General features: G+C 44.9%; 1 protein-coding gene across 5 annotated transcripts in view; it reads right to left on the bottom strand.

The window, feature by feature from the left end:
• LOC144829111 (cyclic AMP-dependent transcription factor ATF-7-like) overlaps positions 1-18,361 on the bottom strand; it is a 741,502-nt gene that overhangs the window by 313,188 nt on the left and 409,953 nt on the right. For all 5 annotated transcript variants that reach the window (XM_078687923.1, XM_078687948.1, XM_078687956.1 and 2 more), the window contains exon 4: positions 2,049-2,206. In XM_078687923.1, the coding sequence (XP_078544049.1) occupies positions 2,049-2,206 (158 nt within the window). The remainder of the gene's footprint in view (positions 1-2,048; positions 2,207-18,361) is intronic.

The raw sequence follows: 18,361 nt of genomic DNA on the forward strand, positions 1-18,361 counted from the left end.
TTGACATCCTTCTGCCTCAAGGTACAGTACGGCGGAAAACTCCTAAGAAAACTATGAAGAAAACCTCCAGCAAAGTTCAGATTTATCTTGGTAACTCGGGCACCGTCGAGCTTTGAATAAACCAAGAGCGGAGGGGGCGCTGCGCGTGGCACTTACCGAGAGAGACAGCTGCTGTGAAGAACGGAAGCGCCATCGCGCGAGGACAGGAAGGAGGAACGCGCAGGGCACGTCTGTGCTGCGGACACGCACTGCGCTTTAAAGGATGTGAAATGTTAGTTGCAGGTGACACTTCTCCTTTCTGCCAAGAAAACACAGCTCTATCACAGCTTCTGCGTGCTGAGCGGTGCTCTGTGATTACGGCTTCCTCACAGGAAATAATGCAGCCATGGTGGAAGGAATGCCTTTCTTCCACAATAGGCTGAGGAAACATGTACGAAAACAAAAGAAACAGCATACAAACAAAACACAAAACAAAAAAATACGTACTCGGCTGCAGCTCTAAAAAGTCAGCCGTGTGTTTACGTTCGCATCGCGCTTTCACTTTAAGTGAAAGCGCGATGCGAAAATAAACATGCAGCTGACTTTGCCAAAGCCGAAGTGAGAAGAAAAAAGTGTGTCACGCCGCCGGTAAAAGATCAAATCCCGGTGGGCGTGGCCAAAAGGAGGCATGACGGCAACAAGGAGGGACTAAGAAGCCTCAAAAGCCAGCGTTGTGCATGGAAGCTGACGCTAGCCAATTGAAAAGATGGGTAGGGCTTCAACTCCGCCTCCGAGAGCTTCGGAATCTGGATCGATTTCAAGAAGCTCTCGGATGCCGAGAGCAGGGCATGCGCGCTGCTTTTGACAGCCGAGACCTAAAAAGCGTTTAGAAGGCTATGCAGGGCTAAACTGCAATGGTAGGGCTGAGGAATAGCCAACAAATTAGAGTGGGCGGAGTTTCACTGTGGTGGGTCTGAGCCTAGAGACACCACTCCCCTGGTGCAATAGAAAGATACAGGGGGAGAAAATATGGCTGGGAGGAGGGGTCTCAAAGAATTGCACTAGGCCTTAATAGGCTGAGGCAAGGGACCCTGCATGGGGCTTGTGAAACGCTGTATGGGCCAACCGGGCTGAAACTACAGTGCGGATACACCAGGGCGTCACTCAACAGGCGAGAAGGCTCTAGACTGTGATGGGCGCTCTCAGACCTATTTAGTTGAGGGAAAAAGAACCGCACGTCACAGGGAGCGCTGAGGACCGGCGCCACCAAGCGGGCAGAGGTGCGAACCGCGGAGCCACACACATATGCATGGCATGAAGGGAAGACAGTGCGGTAACACGTCCTGTTATGCTGCAGGAGGCAACGTTAAATGCTCAGTACAAAACCAGCAACACAGCCGTAATGTCCCTAAAGAAAAAACAAATGACCAAGTAAAACATCCTGAAAAACCCAGCGGTAAAAAGAAAGCACTTAACTCGGCTGCGAGCAGCAAAGAAAGAGGAAGTAGGGACATAAATGAAGGATACACTGCGACGTCCGTGGGCTCTCATTGGCTGTTGCTTGGACTCTTTGTTCATTGATTATTGCTTTGTATGAACTATGATGCGGTTCTTAAGGTTTTATGGGAATAGTAGTTTTTTGTCTTAACTTGGCAAATGGCTGCTGTTTGAATAAAGCGAAAAGAGAAATGCATAATCCTTGCCTCTGGTCTCCACAGAGAATTTTCACCTCCATGTCCTTAATAGAATTGACACCTTTTTGTTATGATAGCTAGGACATTTTTCATTACAACCCATACACATTGCATGGCAAACAAAATACTGTCAAACAAGTTATCGTTACAGTCTATATTTCTCATTTGTGGGGAAACCATATTGAGTAAATTTAGAACCCTCTCCACCGACCTCCCAATCAGCAACTGTAAAGTAGTCAACATTGTAAGTAGACACTCACCACCCTCACCCCAAGTCAAACATGAACTATTCACTATTTTTGACAGCACAATGTTGGCGTTAAAAAAGCTTTAAGCAGAGCTCGGTTAATAAAGGAAAAGTAAAGCCAGCCTTGCATTTAGAGTGTGGAAGCTGCCGACGCAGCCTCTTGCCTTTTTCCCCTCCTCGTCATCGATTCCTTTCTTGAACTCTGTATCGAAGGAGCCCGCCAGCTCATTGAACAGCCCCACCTCCTCGCAGTTCTTCAGGAAGCGGGTCGGCGTCGGAGTCTGGTCTATTGCGAGAAGCATGCAGAAGAAACAAGAGAGACAGTGAGAGCTTGGACGGTGGTCTGAAGCCAAGCAGCCAATACAACTGTTGTCTCGAAAGTCAAATAGCAAATCACTGTTTCTGTCATGGGTTTGACAAATTCAAACTGGTTAGCAACAGCCTGTCAGAATCTTCTGTGGCATGGACATAGTGCACTTGTTCTTGTAATCGTTATATATTCAGCCCCAAAAAAATCTTAAGATAGGGAAAATGTCCTTGAAAGTTCTCTCGAAATCTCAAAACAGCAAACAAAAAAAAAATACTTGCTTAACTTGCTAAACTTTGAAGTACTAGACCCAAAATTGCACAATAATCTTATATTACCTCCCAAAAAGCAGCAGAATCTTGCCAGGTTTGAACTAGTAATGAATTTTGAATGTTTGTCTGATTTGGAACATTTTAAACGTGCACACATGCCAAAGAGGCCACCCCAGGGTGCTAAAACTTGAAGAATTCAAACGAGTATGGTAGTGTAAGTAAAGGCTACACTACTGTAGGAAAAAAAATGGTGCTTTACAGGCTGGGTCTTGAAAGCACAAATGTACATCATTAACCCCGAGAAGCAAGTGAGACAGCTTTTACAAATCAGTGATCTATAATTGAAAAGAACTGCTTTCCATGTTCCCCAGCAACAGGGATTTTCTACATCAGAGGGTGCTTCTGTGACCTTTTTAAACTGGGTTTACTAGGGCCTGTGCACTTCGTTTTTTGGCCAGCAGAGGGAGTAAAGTTTTATTCAAACAGTATTGTTAGATTTCAAGTTAGTGAGGCCCTTTCCTGCTGCAGTCCAAAGTGTGGTTTGAGCCTGTCTGTCTCCTAGGAGATTCTGAACAGGAGATGCAGCTGCCCAGCCCCCGCTCCCAGGCCAGCAGACCATTGGCTATTCAGCTACCAGGCAAGTCTGAGCCCTCCTCTCACACGTTCCCAGGCCCTTTAAGGCCTTGCTGGGTGCACCCCAAATCATTCTCCTCCATCTTGTGAGTTGCAGCCTACCTGTGCCCCAGATTGCAATGAGCAGAGCCCAGGAAGTGGTAAGGAGACAGACTAGTGCTGTCTCTTCCCAAGACAAAAAGTTGTTTAAAAAACGATTTTCACTTTCTGTTTTTACGGTCTTTGCCTGTGGTTGTTAGGGTTAAAAATTGTAGTTTTAGCCGGACTGTAATTGCATATTTGATCACCTGTGTTGTGTTTTAAACTTGTGTTTTTTCCTGCTCATGATTGCCTCCATTTAGCGTGTTGAATTGTGGGATTTGCAGTCCAACCTCTGTAGTTTGTCCCACTCATTCCTTGGTGACAATTCTGTTTTCCCTCCAAATTTCTCCTTTGCTCTGAGCTAAGACCTGTATGTTAAAACAGTGCACTCCCAGCCACCATTTTGTGTTCACAAGCCATGAAACCAGCCCCCCTGCCCCCCCGCCCCCCCAGCAACAGGGATTTTCTACATCAGAGGGTGCTTCTGTGAGCTGTTTAAACTGTTTACTAGGGCCTGTGCACTTCGTATTTTGGCCAGCAGAGGGAGTAACGTTTTATTCAAACAGTATTGTTAGATTTCAAGTTAGTGAGGCCCTTACCTGCTGCAGTCCAAAGTGTGGATTAAGCCTGTGTGTCTCCTAGGAGATTCTGAACAGGAGAAGCAGCTACCCTGCCCCCACCCCCAGTCCAGCAGACCATTGGCTATTCAGCTACCAGGCAAGTCTGAGCCCTCCTCTCAAACCTGCCCAGGCCCCTTAAGGCCTTGCTGGGTGCACCCCAAATCATTCTCCTCCATCTTGTGAGTTGCAGCCTACCTGTGCCCCAGATTGCAGTGAGCAGAGTCCAGGAAGTGGTATGGAGACAGACTAGTGCTGTCTCTTCCCAAGACAAAAAGTAATGACTCCAGTAAGAAGAATCATCAACGATTCCTTAACTACTGGAATATTTCCAGAAGAACTCAAAAAGTCAAATATACGCCCTTTACTGAAGAAAACAAACGTGAACCCGCTGAACCCTGACAACTTCAGACCCATTACAAATGGACCGTTCCTGGGAAAACTGATAGAAAGAGCAGCGTTCGCCCAGATGTCACAATTCATTGAAGAGAATTACATACTTTCAGACTTCCAAACAGGATTCCGTCCGGGAAGAGGCACTGAATCTGCCCTCCTTGCCATCTGGGATGACCTAAAGAATACAGTTGACCGCAACGGGTTGCTGGGCTACTCCTCTTGGACCTCTCAGCTGCCTTTGACACGGTTTACCATGACACTCTGAAACAAAGACTCTATGAAGCCGGCACTGAGGGAACTGCTCTAGACTGGATCGCGTCCTACCTCTGAAACAGAACTAATGTCATCCATACTCCGCCTTTCTCGTCCAAACCGTTCTCCACAAAAGCAGGGGTCCCTCAAGGTTCTATCATCTAGCCCATGCTTTTCAACATCTACATGAAGTCATTACCAGTACTAATCAATAAATCTCACCTTACGTGCTATAACTATGCAGATGACACGCAAATACTCCTTCAACTGGAATGCACCAAAGATATTGGAAAATCACCACTTTTCAGCTGTCTCAGAGCCGTGGATCAGTGGATGACCTGGAGCGATCTCAAATTGAATGCTTCAAAAACTGAAATACTTACGTGTGGTGATTAGAAACATTACAACCCGCTTGCCGCATGGCCTGATGAACTGGGATCACTGCCTAAAGTATCAAAGGAAGTAAGAAACCTCGGAATGACCATGGACTCCAAGCTGTCGATGAATGCCCAAGTGGATAAACTAGCAAGATCAAGCTTTGCTACTATAAAAACGCTGTGACAAATTTTCCACATAAGGTCCAAGCTACCATCTCCCTTCTTCTGTCCAAACTCGATTACGCCAATAGCTTCTACCACGGATCACCTTTAACGATGAAAATACTACAACGGATTCAGAACTCGGCTGCCAGACTACTCTTGCATATCAACCCGCGAGACCACATCTCCCCTGCTTTGAAAGCCCTGCATTGCTTACCGATTGACAGAAGATCCACGTTCAAGCTGCTTTGTATCACCCACAAAGCAATACACGGAATGGGACCACTCTTCATCAGGAATAAAATCACCAAACACATTCAACAAAGGAACCTCCGCACTAAAGGAGCATCTCGCCTCAAAAGCCCATCATACAAGAAAAGAAACATGGCTGGCACATTCTTCTCTGTTTAAGCAGCCAAACATTGGAACTCTTTACCCCCCAACATAAGGTCCACCGACAACCGCCTTATCTTCAGAAAACGACTCAAGATTTGGCTCTTCCCCACATAAGCACCATACACAAACAGAAATTTACAGCATCTCCCTCTGTATACAAGCATTTTTTTCACAATAGATATGTACCTATCTTTGTGTATTACTTTGTATAAACATGTAAAATAATTATGTAGATGAGAGAAAAATAAATAAATAAATAAAAATCATCTTTGGTATACATGTACATACTTCCATTGTGCATCTATGTACCTTCCAAGTACTTGGATCTGTGTGTCTGTTACTTTTCTCCTGAAAAAGCATATCCAATGCACTACCCTATTTCCAATCCTGTGCCTCTATCAATATCTTTCATCTACATATACTTACCTCCTTTATGTATCTATATACTTTCAATGTAATTATGGATCTATATATTTATCACTTTCTTCAAATTTAGCATTTCTAATGCACTACCCTATTTCTCAGCCTAAACTTCACTCAATACATCTTCTAGCCCAACCTTCTGACTCATCTCAAACTTCTTCTACTACTCCTTCCAATGCACTACCCTATCTCTCATCCTATTCATCTATCAATATATCCTCTACATCCACTCTCTTATTTATCCTAAACCCCATACCACTATGATTGCCAAAATAACCCTTTCTAGACTCTCTCCTACTCTACCCCTCCTTGCATCTTCTGACACCTCTTTAACTATACCGATCCCCTAAAACAAACCTTTCTAAACTCTCCCCTCTGAGTCCTCCCCTCCAAAACTCCTTTTTACTCACCCAAAAGCCTCCTCCTACTGCTAAGACCTAAAAAAAAATCCTTCACTCTTTTATCCCTCACTATCCTTTTCAATCAAAATTAACAGACTAACATGTTCACTTCTCAAATTCCATATTAAACTATAGTAATATACTACCCAAATAACGGAATAACATGTCCACTGCTCAAATTACTTCATATTTTTTTACTATACTAATTTTCAACAGTAATCCTTTATGGGTTCTGGAGTGGCGTGCTACTCGCCAGAAAAGCGCTTCAATACCCATCAGGGGTAACAAGTGCTATATGAATGCAAATCTTTCTTCCCCTTTTATCCCTCTGCTAACCATCTCACTCCAAGTAACTGACTAATATCCACCACTGAAATTACTTCATATTTCACCATATTAATTCACCACTAATCCTTTGTAGGCTTCCTGAATAGCGTGCGCTATATAAATACAAACCTTTGTCCTCTATCCTTCTGCTATCATTCCAAATCCAATTAACTGACTAACCTATCCACCACTTAAAATGTACTTGCATGTTTCACTATAATAATTCAACACTAATCCTCTATGGGTCCCGGAGTAGCGTGCTACTCCCTGAAAAAGCACTTTGACGCCTCGTCAGAGGTAATAAGCGCTATATAAATGCAATTACAATACAATAGAAAGATTACTCAGCGCTAGCAGTTTTGTACTCGATAAGGGTGCCAAAAAAAGATTCCACCAACAGTTTGTTAGTGGAGATTTGAGGGGAGTAAAGAGAGTGAATGTTGGCCTCGAGAAAAAGTTAACACCTACAAACTGGAAGGCATTATGCAAACTATGGCAAAAATGTAACTTTATTTCGCAAAAGGTAACCAAAGCGTGGTATCAAACATTAGAATTTTATATATAAAAAAAAATATTACTTGCCTGAAAAAGAACAAACTTTTGCAACAATCATGAAACCAATGCAAGAGTAGATTACATGTAGAACTGGTAGTTTATTTTCAGCATATGGATCAGAATTGCATCTCAAAATCGCTCATTACAAGTCGCCTAATAAGTCCACCAGCGATGGGAGCTGCCTTTCCAGTCTAAATGATAGATTCTGCAAACAGCTCCGGGGGGTTTCACCCACAGATTTCACCTGCTGCTGAGATCTCAGGGTAGAATGTCAGGAAAAACATGAGTATCACGGTAGGGAAGTTCGATTTTTCGCATGTTACTCCCCAAAAACGCTAATTCCAGTTATTTCTCCACCCTGGGAATTACTGGCACCTCTGTAAAGGTAACGCAGAGGCAGAGGAATAACAAGAATTGTTACGAGCCACTTCTAATTGGGGCCCAAGGGTCAGGACCTTGAAACATTTTCTAATAAGTATGGACTTGAGATCGAAGCTCACACAACAATTATGGCCCTCTCCTCCCATATTGTCCTCTCCTCCTGTATGTGTGCTCCCAGAGATACACCTATAGTGACTGTTGTAGGTAAGAGTCTTATTAGCAGTCTTACACTAAAGAGGGGTCCTCTACTTCAAGGTGCCAAAACACTGGGATTGTTAGCAGCATTTGATACCGTATACCCAGTTTGGATGGTGCAACGGTTGCAAAGGGCAGGGGTTAGCGGTACTCCTTGCAGCTACACCATTCTTCTGTGACTAACAGGGTACAGACTATCAGCTGTGGTGACTTTAAGGCAGAGGTATTCAGCCTTTCTTGGGAGATGCCTCAGGGCTCGTCCTTGAGCCCCATATTAGTCAATCTGTATGTCCCTCTCCTCAACCCTGCCTGCTGAATTGCTGCGATCATTCGGATTTCAAGCACTATCATACACTGATGATACTCAAATTATCGTCTCCATCTCCAACAACCTGACCTCAGTGTCGGAGAGGTTCAACCATTGTATGTCTAGCATTAGCTGCTGGATGAGGGACAACTCTTTTAAGCTGAATGCAGACAAGACTGAGTTGTTTGGGTCCCAGGAACCTAACTAGTCTAACATCTGGTGGCCGAAAGTATGTGGACCTCTCCCCAGCTCAGTAAAGGCAGCAAAAAATATTGGTGTTATATTTGACTATACTATGAGCTTTGCCACACAGGTCAGACGTATTACTAGTACTTGTTTTTAACTAATCATTTATAAAAAAGTATTTCCTTACATCCCTGCGGAGTTGCACCTATCAGTAATTATTGCCTTAATCAGCCCACAGCTTGATTATTGTAACATACTCTACCTCAATATTAACAGGTGTTCCCTGAATAAACTTCAGGTTCTCCATAGAAAGAGAGAGGGGTCTTACTCTACAAAGGGACAGGACAACAACTTGACACTAGGCCTAAAAGTAGGTTCTACAGAATGCAGCTGTTAGCCTCATCCTAAACATTCCCAAGAGGCTCTCAGTTAGAGACAGTATCCACTCTCTTCACTGGCTTCCAGTTGGAAAGCGAATATCCTTCAAGGCTCTATGTATTGTTATTTGGCTTTGAATAGGAAAGGCCCTAGCCAATTGAATGCTGTATTTTATTGGTACACACCTAGTAGGTCTCTTAGATCTGCTCACCTTAAAAAAGTTATGATGCCCAGATTTAAAAAGGAGAGATGGGGAGGACGTTCATTTTCAGTTGCTGCTGCCAAGTTGTGGAACACCCTGCCCACTTACATTTCTGAAGCAGACTCCCTTATGTCTTTTCTCACTATAGTTAGCTTACTTCTTGGCTGGCTGGACTCTGTTGATTATTGGTACCTGAAAGTTTTATTGCGCTCTCTAAAACTATATATCATATCACTGCTAATGTTCCCAATTTTATTGTAAAGGCTGTCATCAGAATTTAGCATTTGGCCATCGGCCCCTTTAAGTCCACTGCTGACAACATTGTCCTTCACCTCAATCATTTCTAACGAACTGAGGCTATAAAGCCTTTCTGCCATAGGAAATTTGCAGACAAATTTAGTAACCGTAACAGTTCCAATGAAAAAAAATATGTTGGGATTGGTCCAATGAAACCATCTGCTATCTGGGGGGGAAAAAGCTATAAAAAAACGGAGGACTTTAGTCCTCTCAAGAAGTAGTAAAGGCCTGCACAAAGAAAAACATACAATTGTCCGTGTATTATAGAAAGGGAAGCTGCTATGTGGAGAAATGTATAAAGATGACGTGCCACATGGACAGGTGGCTGATCTGGTATGAATATGGTCACGTCAGTGATGTACTTAAAAAAGCACCACCTCGAAATTAAATCTTCTGAATAACGACAGAAGCTTAAAGGGTTTTTAATTAGAGCATTTCTTCTTCGGGGATTATACTTTTTTTTAAGGTAATACGGGCTACCTGATCTTCGGGCAAGATTTTAAGGAAACAGCAATTCCTAATAACCTTTTTGGGTCTCGCCTGTCGATGCGCATGCGCATCGAGCTTGCGAGACTATGGGGGCTTAAACAGTCTTTAACCAACTTGCAAGGAATCGTGGCGATTCCTTGCAGTGCCCGTGAAATTCAAGCTCAATGCGCATGCGCATTGAGCTTAAAAGCGCGTGCACATGCCCCCAGCCGCCTGCCTTGCACGTATTTTCCCTCAGGCGCACTCCTCCAACACCCCCGCTCCGCCCCCTCCCCTGCCTGCCGTGTCGCATTTCTTCAGTTCCCTCAGCCGCACTCCAGGCCCCTGCTGCTTTCACACCCTCTCCCCGCTCCGCCCCCTCCCCTGCCCGCCGTGTCGCATTTCTCCTCCCCCCTCCCCTTCTCTGCCTTCCCCCCTCTGTACTGCGATTTCTTTCACTCTTTGTTCTCATTCATCCTTTATAGTTTCTCTCACTCTAAATTACTCTCTTGCTCCAGTTCTCTTTTCTTTCATTGCCATATCGTGTTCCCTCTCTCATTCTCATTTCTTTTGCTCTCTCATATTCTGTATATTTTTCTTCCTCACATTATCCTCTCTCTCGCTGGTCCCTCTCATTCTCACTCTGTGCTTTAATTCAGAAATGCTTTACTTAAATAACCTGTTGGTTTACGAGTACTGCCAAATGCATTGCAGCATACTTTACTCGACTCGCTGTCTCGCCAATGGTGTCACGTGTTCACTACTGTCTTTTCAGCAGAAATGGTCCTCCTCCAAGAAAGATGCAGCTCTTCTGTTCTCATTGAGCTTAGTGAAGTCATTTATCTTGTTGGAGATTTGCCCGAAGTAGCAGTTAATTGTTTCCTTGTATCTGGTGAAGTACATTAGGTAGTTCTGTATGAATCTCGAGATGCATTGTTGACATATTCAGTCTTTTTTAGGTCTTGCCTGGCATCGAGCATGCGCTGTTGCTTGTGTTACATTTTGTTTTGCATCCACCACCACCACATCCACCGCATCTACCATCACATCCACCATGACATCCACCGCATCCACCACCGCATCCACCACCGCATCACCGCCACATCCACCGCCACATCCACCACCACCACATCCACCACCACCACCACATCCACCACCACCACCACATCCACCACATCCACCACATCCACATCCACCACCACCACCACATCCACCACCACATCCACCACCACATCCACCACCACATCCACCATCACCACCACATCCACCACCACCGCATCCACCACATCCACCACATCCACCACCACATCCACCACATCCACATCCACCGCCACATCCACCACCACCACATTTACCGCCACATCCACCATATCCACCGCATCCACCACCACATCCACCAACACATCCACCAACACATCCACCACCACCACATCCACCACCACCACATCCACTGCATCCACCACCGCATCCACCACCGCATCCACCACCGCATCCACCACCGCATCCACCACCACATCCACCACCACACCCACCAACACACCCACCACCACCACATCCACCACCACATCCACCACCACATCCACCACCACATCCACCACCACATCCACCACCACATCCACCACCACATCCACCACCACATCCACCACCAACGCATCCACCACCACCGCATCCACCACCACCACATCCACCACATCCACCGCCTCCACCGCCACATTCACCGCCACCACATTCACCACCACCACATTCACCACCACCACATCCACCACCACATCCACCACCACCACATCCACCACCACCACATCCACCACCACCACATCCACCGCATCCACCACCACCACATCCACCACCACCACCTGTCAGGAACCCGATCTTGTGGGCCGCCGTCCGCGCAATGCGTGTGAAACGGCACCCAAAACAATGCCGAACCACAATCCCCAGAGGGCAATGGGGCACATAGCGCGTGACGTCAGACGCGCAGATCCGGACATTTAAACCCGGAACCCGGCCAGGATCAGAGCCGATAATTTTGCCGCGTTCGAGTGAAGTTAAGGAGAGGCTTTGGTTTGAACCGAGGTGACCGTGAGTAAACCTTCTGAGTGTGTGTTCACCGGCTGGTGACACACGGACCCGCGCTCTGCGAGGCTGCGGGTGAGCCGGTTTGTGATACATGCACGGCTGTGTGTGTATCGAGTGACTTTGAAACCTGTGTTTGTTTTCCCTGTTGCCTGGAGGTGACTTTGAAACCTGTGTTTGTTTTCCCTGTTGCCTGGAGAGAAAAGCGGCGTCTTTCTCGTGCGGGGAAAACGGTGATACAACCTGTTATTGTTTATCGTTTCCAACGTGACATTTTATCCAATGATGGTATACACAAAAAAGCTTTTGGACGACGTAGGGTATAGTATGGTGCACTAGGGATAGTACACTCAAAATAGCGTTGTTTAACACTCCACCAACTACTGGGGCATCGTCCCAACCCCAGATTAGACTAAACAAATACAAAAAAGAGCTGGGAGTGCTTGTTTATCTCCGAAACAATTAGATATTTTAATCTTCAAAAGAAACACAAATAGATCAATGGTCCAAAAATATGAATTGTAAACATATACACAATCAAAATTCTTGTTTATTCTTGATGTTCAGCAGCCGACGCGTTTCGTCCTAGAGGCAGGACGTCATCAGGGCTGCAAGTGCAAACACACAATACAAATATATCAGTACATATGTACAATCTCAATCAGTAATAACCTAAATCTTATTATAACTATTAGGTACAATACAGCTCATTGTGCCGTGTAGTACTCACAAAGAATTCAATGACTTCACACTATTTGAAAAACAAGCGGGCACTGTTTGCCTGTAATTCTCACATGAAATCATATCTACTGTTTCTCATTTAAACACACAAATTTTCTACCTACATCCTGGGATAAAAACGCTCGCAAACTGTTGCATGGTTATTTGGAAAAAATTATTATCATTAGTGAACAGCTCACCTCGTACTCTTATAATAAGGCTCCTCTGATTTTATGTCAAACTGAAGCACGTTGGATAATCAAATGTCGTACGAAGATGTGTGGTTTAAACATTGATTCTGAACTACATCATTTTTTGGCATAGTTATTAGTAAATCATGACATAAAATAGACTAATGTGACTAGAATCAGTCAGTCTAAAAACAGATGTCTTAGGAGGCATTTTAATTGTTTATTGTACACATTCTGGGATGTTGAGCAAGCAAACTGTTGTTTCTTTTGCTAATGTATTATTTTTTTATGATATGAACACCTTCTCTTGCCCATACTTGGGCTTTATAGCTACGACATGTGCGATCAAGTGCGACCAAGTGCTTGTACACTTAGATGCTCCCTTGCCCTATCTTTCTTAATTATATCTATACAAGTGTTTGAAAATGGATGCACCCTTTAATTATCAAAGATAAGAATTAAACATAGTATGAATATGCTACCTACCTCGAAATGTTCATATGCAGTTGCACGCATAAGTAAGGGATAAATAATATGGGGGCAGGTAGACGCATTAATAATAAGATAGGGCATGCAGGATTGGAGGAATGGAAGTGGGGGCTACACTTTGCCAGGCGTAGTGACTAACCAAGATATTTGGTTCTTTAAAATTTAAGTGTGCCGTCAAGAAAGGAATGTGGGCTTAACTAGTCAGTGAAAGGTGATGAATAGTATCAGGGTACGCACTGGGCGGACCTGATTGGAAACTTGCTCACCGAGATGCAACCATGAGCTGCGCAAGACCGGAAACTGTGTATTAAATAGCCGGAAATATTATGGTTTGCAGATAAGCCTGCACAAAGCTCAATGCGTAACAAGCCACGCACTGGGCGGACCTGATTGGAAACTCGCTCACCGAGATGCAACCGTGAGCTGCGCAAGACCGGAAACGGTGTATTTAATAGCCGGAAACATTATGGCCAGTAGATAAGCCTGTACAAAGCTCAATGCGCATGAGCGGATATACAAAATAGCAAGATAAACACGGATAGCGGACCGTATTGGAAACGTTCACTTTCTCACAGATGAGCATAATTAGAATACGCGCGAAATTTAACGTGATGTGATTGGCCATTGGGCCCTTTTTAAACGTAGGGAGTCCGGGGCACCGCACCTTCGGGATTTATCGTACCCGGATGGTGTGGAGGAACAGGAGGTCACGTTGTGAAGGGTAAGCGCAGAAGGCTAGGCAGAGCTTTGGGGTAATAGTTAATTTAGAAGGAAAGCAACGGGAAGACTACATAATCTGTTCATTTCATTTTATTTTTAGAACGGATTGTTTCAGAACGAATTGATAGGATCACTGCAGAATAGATGTCATTTCCCCTTTTGGTTACATTATATTGGAATGTGGTGAGTGAACATGGAGGCGGAATTTTTCAACATCCAGGAGGGTTTACTGAGCAATTTAATATATTAAGGCATTTTTGACTTTTGTAGGTATGAATGTCACTGGCAGATCAGTTTTTAAAGGACTCTCGATTTAAAGAACAAAGGATTAATCGATTTGAGAAAAGCATTGATCTAGGGTTTCACCAGGTACGCATTTTTGCAGATGTAAAATGTTACTGTGAAAGACTGGGCCAGTTCAAGATAAGAGAGAACTGGAACAGTGAAGGTCACAACTAGGTAGATATATAGCATATTTTGATAATTGATTGGTCTTCCTTTTCTTCTGCCTTACCCCAGTTCATGATTATTACCGGTACATAGATGAAGAATCTGACCTCTTGTAGCACAACTGCCTAGACCAAAGGTTCAAAATTCTAAGACATAAAATCAGAGGAGCCTTATTATAAGAGTACGAGGTGAGCTGTTCACTAATAATAATAATTTTTTCCAAATAACCATGCAACAGTTTGCGAGCGTTTTTATCCCAGGATGTAGGTAGAAAATTTGTGTGTTTAAATGAGAAACAGTAGATATGATTTCATGTGAGAATTACAGGCAAACAGTGCCCGCTTGTTTTTCAAATAGTGTGAAGTCATTGAATTCTTTGTGAGTACTACACGGCACAATGAGCTGTATTGTACCTAATAGTTATAATAAGATTTAGGTTATTTTCTCAGGTTATTACTGATTGAGATTGTACATATGTACTGATATATTTGTATTGTGTGTTTGCACTTGCAGCCCTGATGACGTCCTGCCTCTAGGACGAAACGCGTCGGCTGCTGAACATCAAGAATAAACAAGAATTTTGATTGTGTATATGTTTACAATTCATATTTTTGGACCATTGATCTATTTGTGTTTCTTTTGAAGATTAAAATATCTAATTGTTTCGGAGATAAACAAGCACTCCCAGCTCTTTTTTGTATTTTATCCAATGATACGAATTGGATGCATGGCTTTGGGGTTTTATGTGGTGACATAAAAACCCCTTCTGTTTTCCTGGATTAAGCCTTACAGTTATCTGGATCAGGAGGTGCAGAGACACGAACTATATTGTACATAATTGAACTGTGAATGCTAGTGTACACCTGGACTTGAAGGTGCCTGAAAACTAGTACTCCTTACAACGTAGTTGATTTTGAAGACAACCTGTGTTTTGCTTTGTATTATCATACAGGAGAGACCAAAGGGGGGTACCTGAATGCGAAGAAAGAATGGCATACAACAGAGGGTACACACTAAGTGGTAGGTGTGGTGTAAGGTTAGCTTGAGTTCTGTAGCAAACTGTTACAATATCTAAAGTCATTCTTTTGTTCTTTAGAATCATTCCTCGCCATTGATAGGACCTCACCTCCCTCTCCTGTAGATCAAGCCTGTGTATTTTCCTTTACAGATATGTTATTGTAATGTTAAAAGGAACTAGTGATCAGTCATAGTTGGGTTAAGCACCTGTTAAAGATAGGGAGGGGTGTAATCCTAAACCTCTTGTTCTTGTCTTTACAGATCTCCCTCCCCGCTGTTCCCTTCCTTCCCCGCGCTCTCGGGATCATCCCGATGGTCTGTGATAGATATTATCGGGCCACGGGGTGGTCGCGGGGGTGTGGAGCAAGGACGTTCAACGCAGCCCCGAGGAGTAACGTGTGGAACCTGACAGAATTATCGGCCCACGATTACTGTCCTCCTCTTGGCTGCATTGAACGATCATGGCTTCACTTGACGATGTTATGGCAGCCTTGGCTTTGGTACAAACAGAACTAGCAGCCTCCAATAGGGAGGTCGCTGCTTCTAGAACCGAAAACGCTCAACTTAGAGCCCGTATGGATCGGATTCAAGGGAATCCATTTGATGCAGGGGCTAGCAACACCGCACCATCCTCCCTAGTAGTAGAAATGCCCACACAAATTCCGCTGGCACCACCGGAAAGGTTCTATGGGGATAACAAGAAGGTGCAAGTGTTTATGACGCAAGTACTTCTGCACTTCATGTGTAAGCCCAAAATGTTTGCCACTAACCAGGCCCGAGTGGCCTTTTTGATTTCTTATCTGGGTGGGGAGGCAGCACAATGGGCAGTTCCTGTAGTCAGGAGAGACGACCCTTTATTATATGATTGGGACGAGTTCAGGGTGGAATTCGAGAAAACATTTGATCGCAGAGCAGAAACCTTCTCAGCCGACCGTGAGTTGTTGGTGCTCAAACAAGGCACGACTGACTTGGTTTCTTACCTCAACAACTTTCGTCGTCTTGTGGCAGAGACGGATTGGCCGGAGGTCAAGCAATCTGCGTTGTTTTACCAAGGACTCAACGATGAGATGAAAGACGTGCTGGCACACATAGACCCTCAACCCCGAACTTGTTCGGCGCTTATTGAACTTGCTCTCCGGCTTGATCACAGGATTCGGGAACGCAAAGGAGAAGTGCGTAAGAAAGAGCCGATCATGGTGGGTCACGAAAAGAGTGGAGGGGGCAGCGAGAAGCCCACTTCAGCACAGGACGCCATGGAAATCGGGGCAGTCCGAGCCTCGTTGACCTTTAGCGAGAAGGAACACCGTAGGAAGAACGGGCTATGTTTGTACTGCGGAAAGAAGGGACACTACCTACGGGAGTGTCCGGTAAAGCCAAAGACAAGAAGAATCAGGGCTGGGCAAACAGCAGCTGGGACCGTCGAGAAGAAGACGGAAAACTACAACGCTTGAGAGTGGAAGAAGGGGAACCCTCAAGCCCTATTGTCATCCCTTCAGTCACAGCATGTTGTGAACAAGAAAAGACACATATGTTCCTTTCATTGGTGATGTCGTTGGATTCAGGAGAACAAGATGTAAAGGCAATGGTGGATTCAGGGGCCACGGGGTGCTTTATCGACTATCGTGAAGCAGAAAGGCTGGGTATCCAACTTATAGCTAAGAAACAGCCTGAACCGGTGTATGCTGTCGATGGTAGCGAATTGATAGCCGGCCCCATAAAATACCATACCGCCGAAATCAGGTGTGTCTGTAAGGGTGTGCATCAGGAAACCATTTCCTTTAACATTATCCAAGCCCCACAATACGGCATCATATTAGGGCTTCCCTGGCTACAAAAACACGAACCCCAAGTCCATTGGACTTCGAGGACAGTCCTTTTTACTTCAGAATATTGCAAAGAACACTGTTTGGTATCCTCTGCGAATCCATCTCAGGCCTTGGCAAGGGTATTCAATATAGCCACAGCCGCAGAGAAAGAAGTGGAACTCCCGTCATGTTATGCCGCGTACGCCAAGGTGTTCAGCGAGGAACAAGCAGAGGCTCTCCCGCCTCACAGAGACTTCGATTGCCGGATAGATCTGGTTTCCGATGCGGTAATACCCAATGGCAGGTTATACGCCCTTACTGTACCCGAGAATGAATACCTGAGAGCGTATCTGGATAAATACCTGACTCTGGGGTACATACGTCCTTCGAGATCTCCAGCGTCATCTCCGTTGTTTTTTATTCCGAAAGCAAACGGTGACAAAAGGTGTTGCATCGACTACAGGGCGCTCAACACCGTCACGGTGAAGAACCAATATCCGTTACCCCTGATTCCTGCTCTACTGGAGCAAGTACGAGCAGCCGTCATCTATACCAAGCTGGATCTGAGAGGGGCGTACCACCTGGTTCGCATAAGAAGGGGTGACGAATGGAAAACGGCCTTTAAGACGCGGTATGGGCTTTTTGAGTATCTCGTCATGCCCTTTGGGCTGTGCAACGCACCAGCCGCGTTTCAATATTTCCTGAACGAAGTGTTGCGAGAATATTTGGATCTCTTTGTAGTCGTATACATAGACGACATTTTGGTATACTCCAACACAACGAGAGAACATCAACGTCATGTGAGCCTGGTGCTGGAAGCCCTGATGCAACATCATCTCTATTGTAAGATCACGAAATGTGAATTTCACGTTAACACCGTTGAGTTTTTGGGAGTGATGCTTACGCCGTCTGGCCAGATCATGGCGGAGAGAAAAGTCCAAGCCATCAAGGATTGGCCTCATCCATGCACGGTCAAGGATATCCAATGCCTACTGGGATTCGCGAACTTTTATAGAAGGTTCATTGGGGGGTTTTCGGCCCTGGTTGCCCCCTTGACTCGTCTAACACGAAAGAACGTTCCGTTTGTTTGGTGCCAAGAAGCACAGCAAGCGTTGGATAGGCTGAAAGAAGCCTTTATCAGTGCTCCAATCCTCAAACATGCCAACCCCGAATTGCCGTTCATAGTTGAAGCTGATGCCTCTGAAGTGGCCTTGGGGGCGGTTCTTTCGCAAAGACAGGAACAGACAGGCGTTTTACACCCGATCGCCTTCATGTCCCGAAAACTCAGTCCGGCGGAGATTAATTACACTATCGCCGAGAAGGAGCTTCTGGCTATCCGAGACGCCTTCGTGGAGTGGAGGCA

The sequence above is a fragment of the Lissotriton helveticus genome, chromosome 1_1, assembly GCF_964261635.1.
Source record: "Lissotriton helveticus chromosome 1_1, aLisHel1.1, whole genome shotgun sequence".
In the NCBI taxonomy this organism is placed as follows: domain Eukaryota; kingdom Metazoa; phylum Chordata; class Amphibia; order Caudata; family Salamandridae; genus Lissotriton; species Lissotriton helveticus.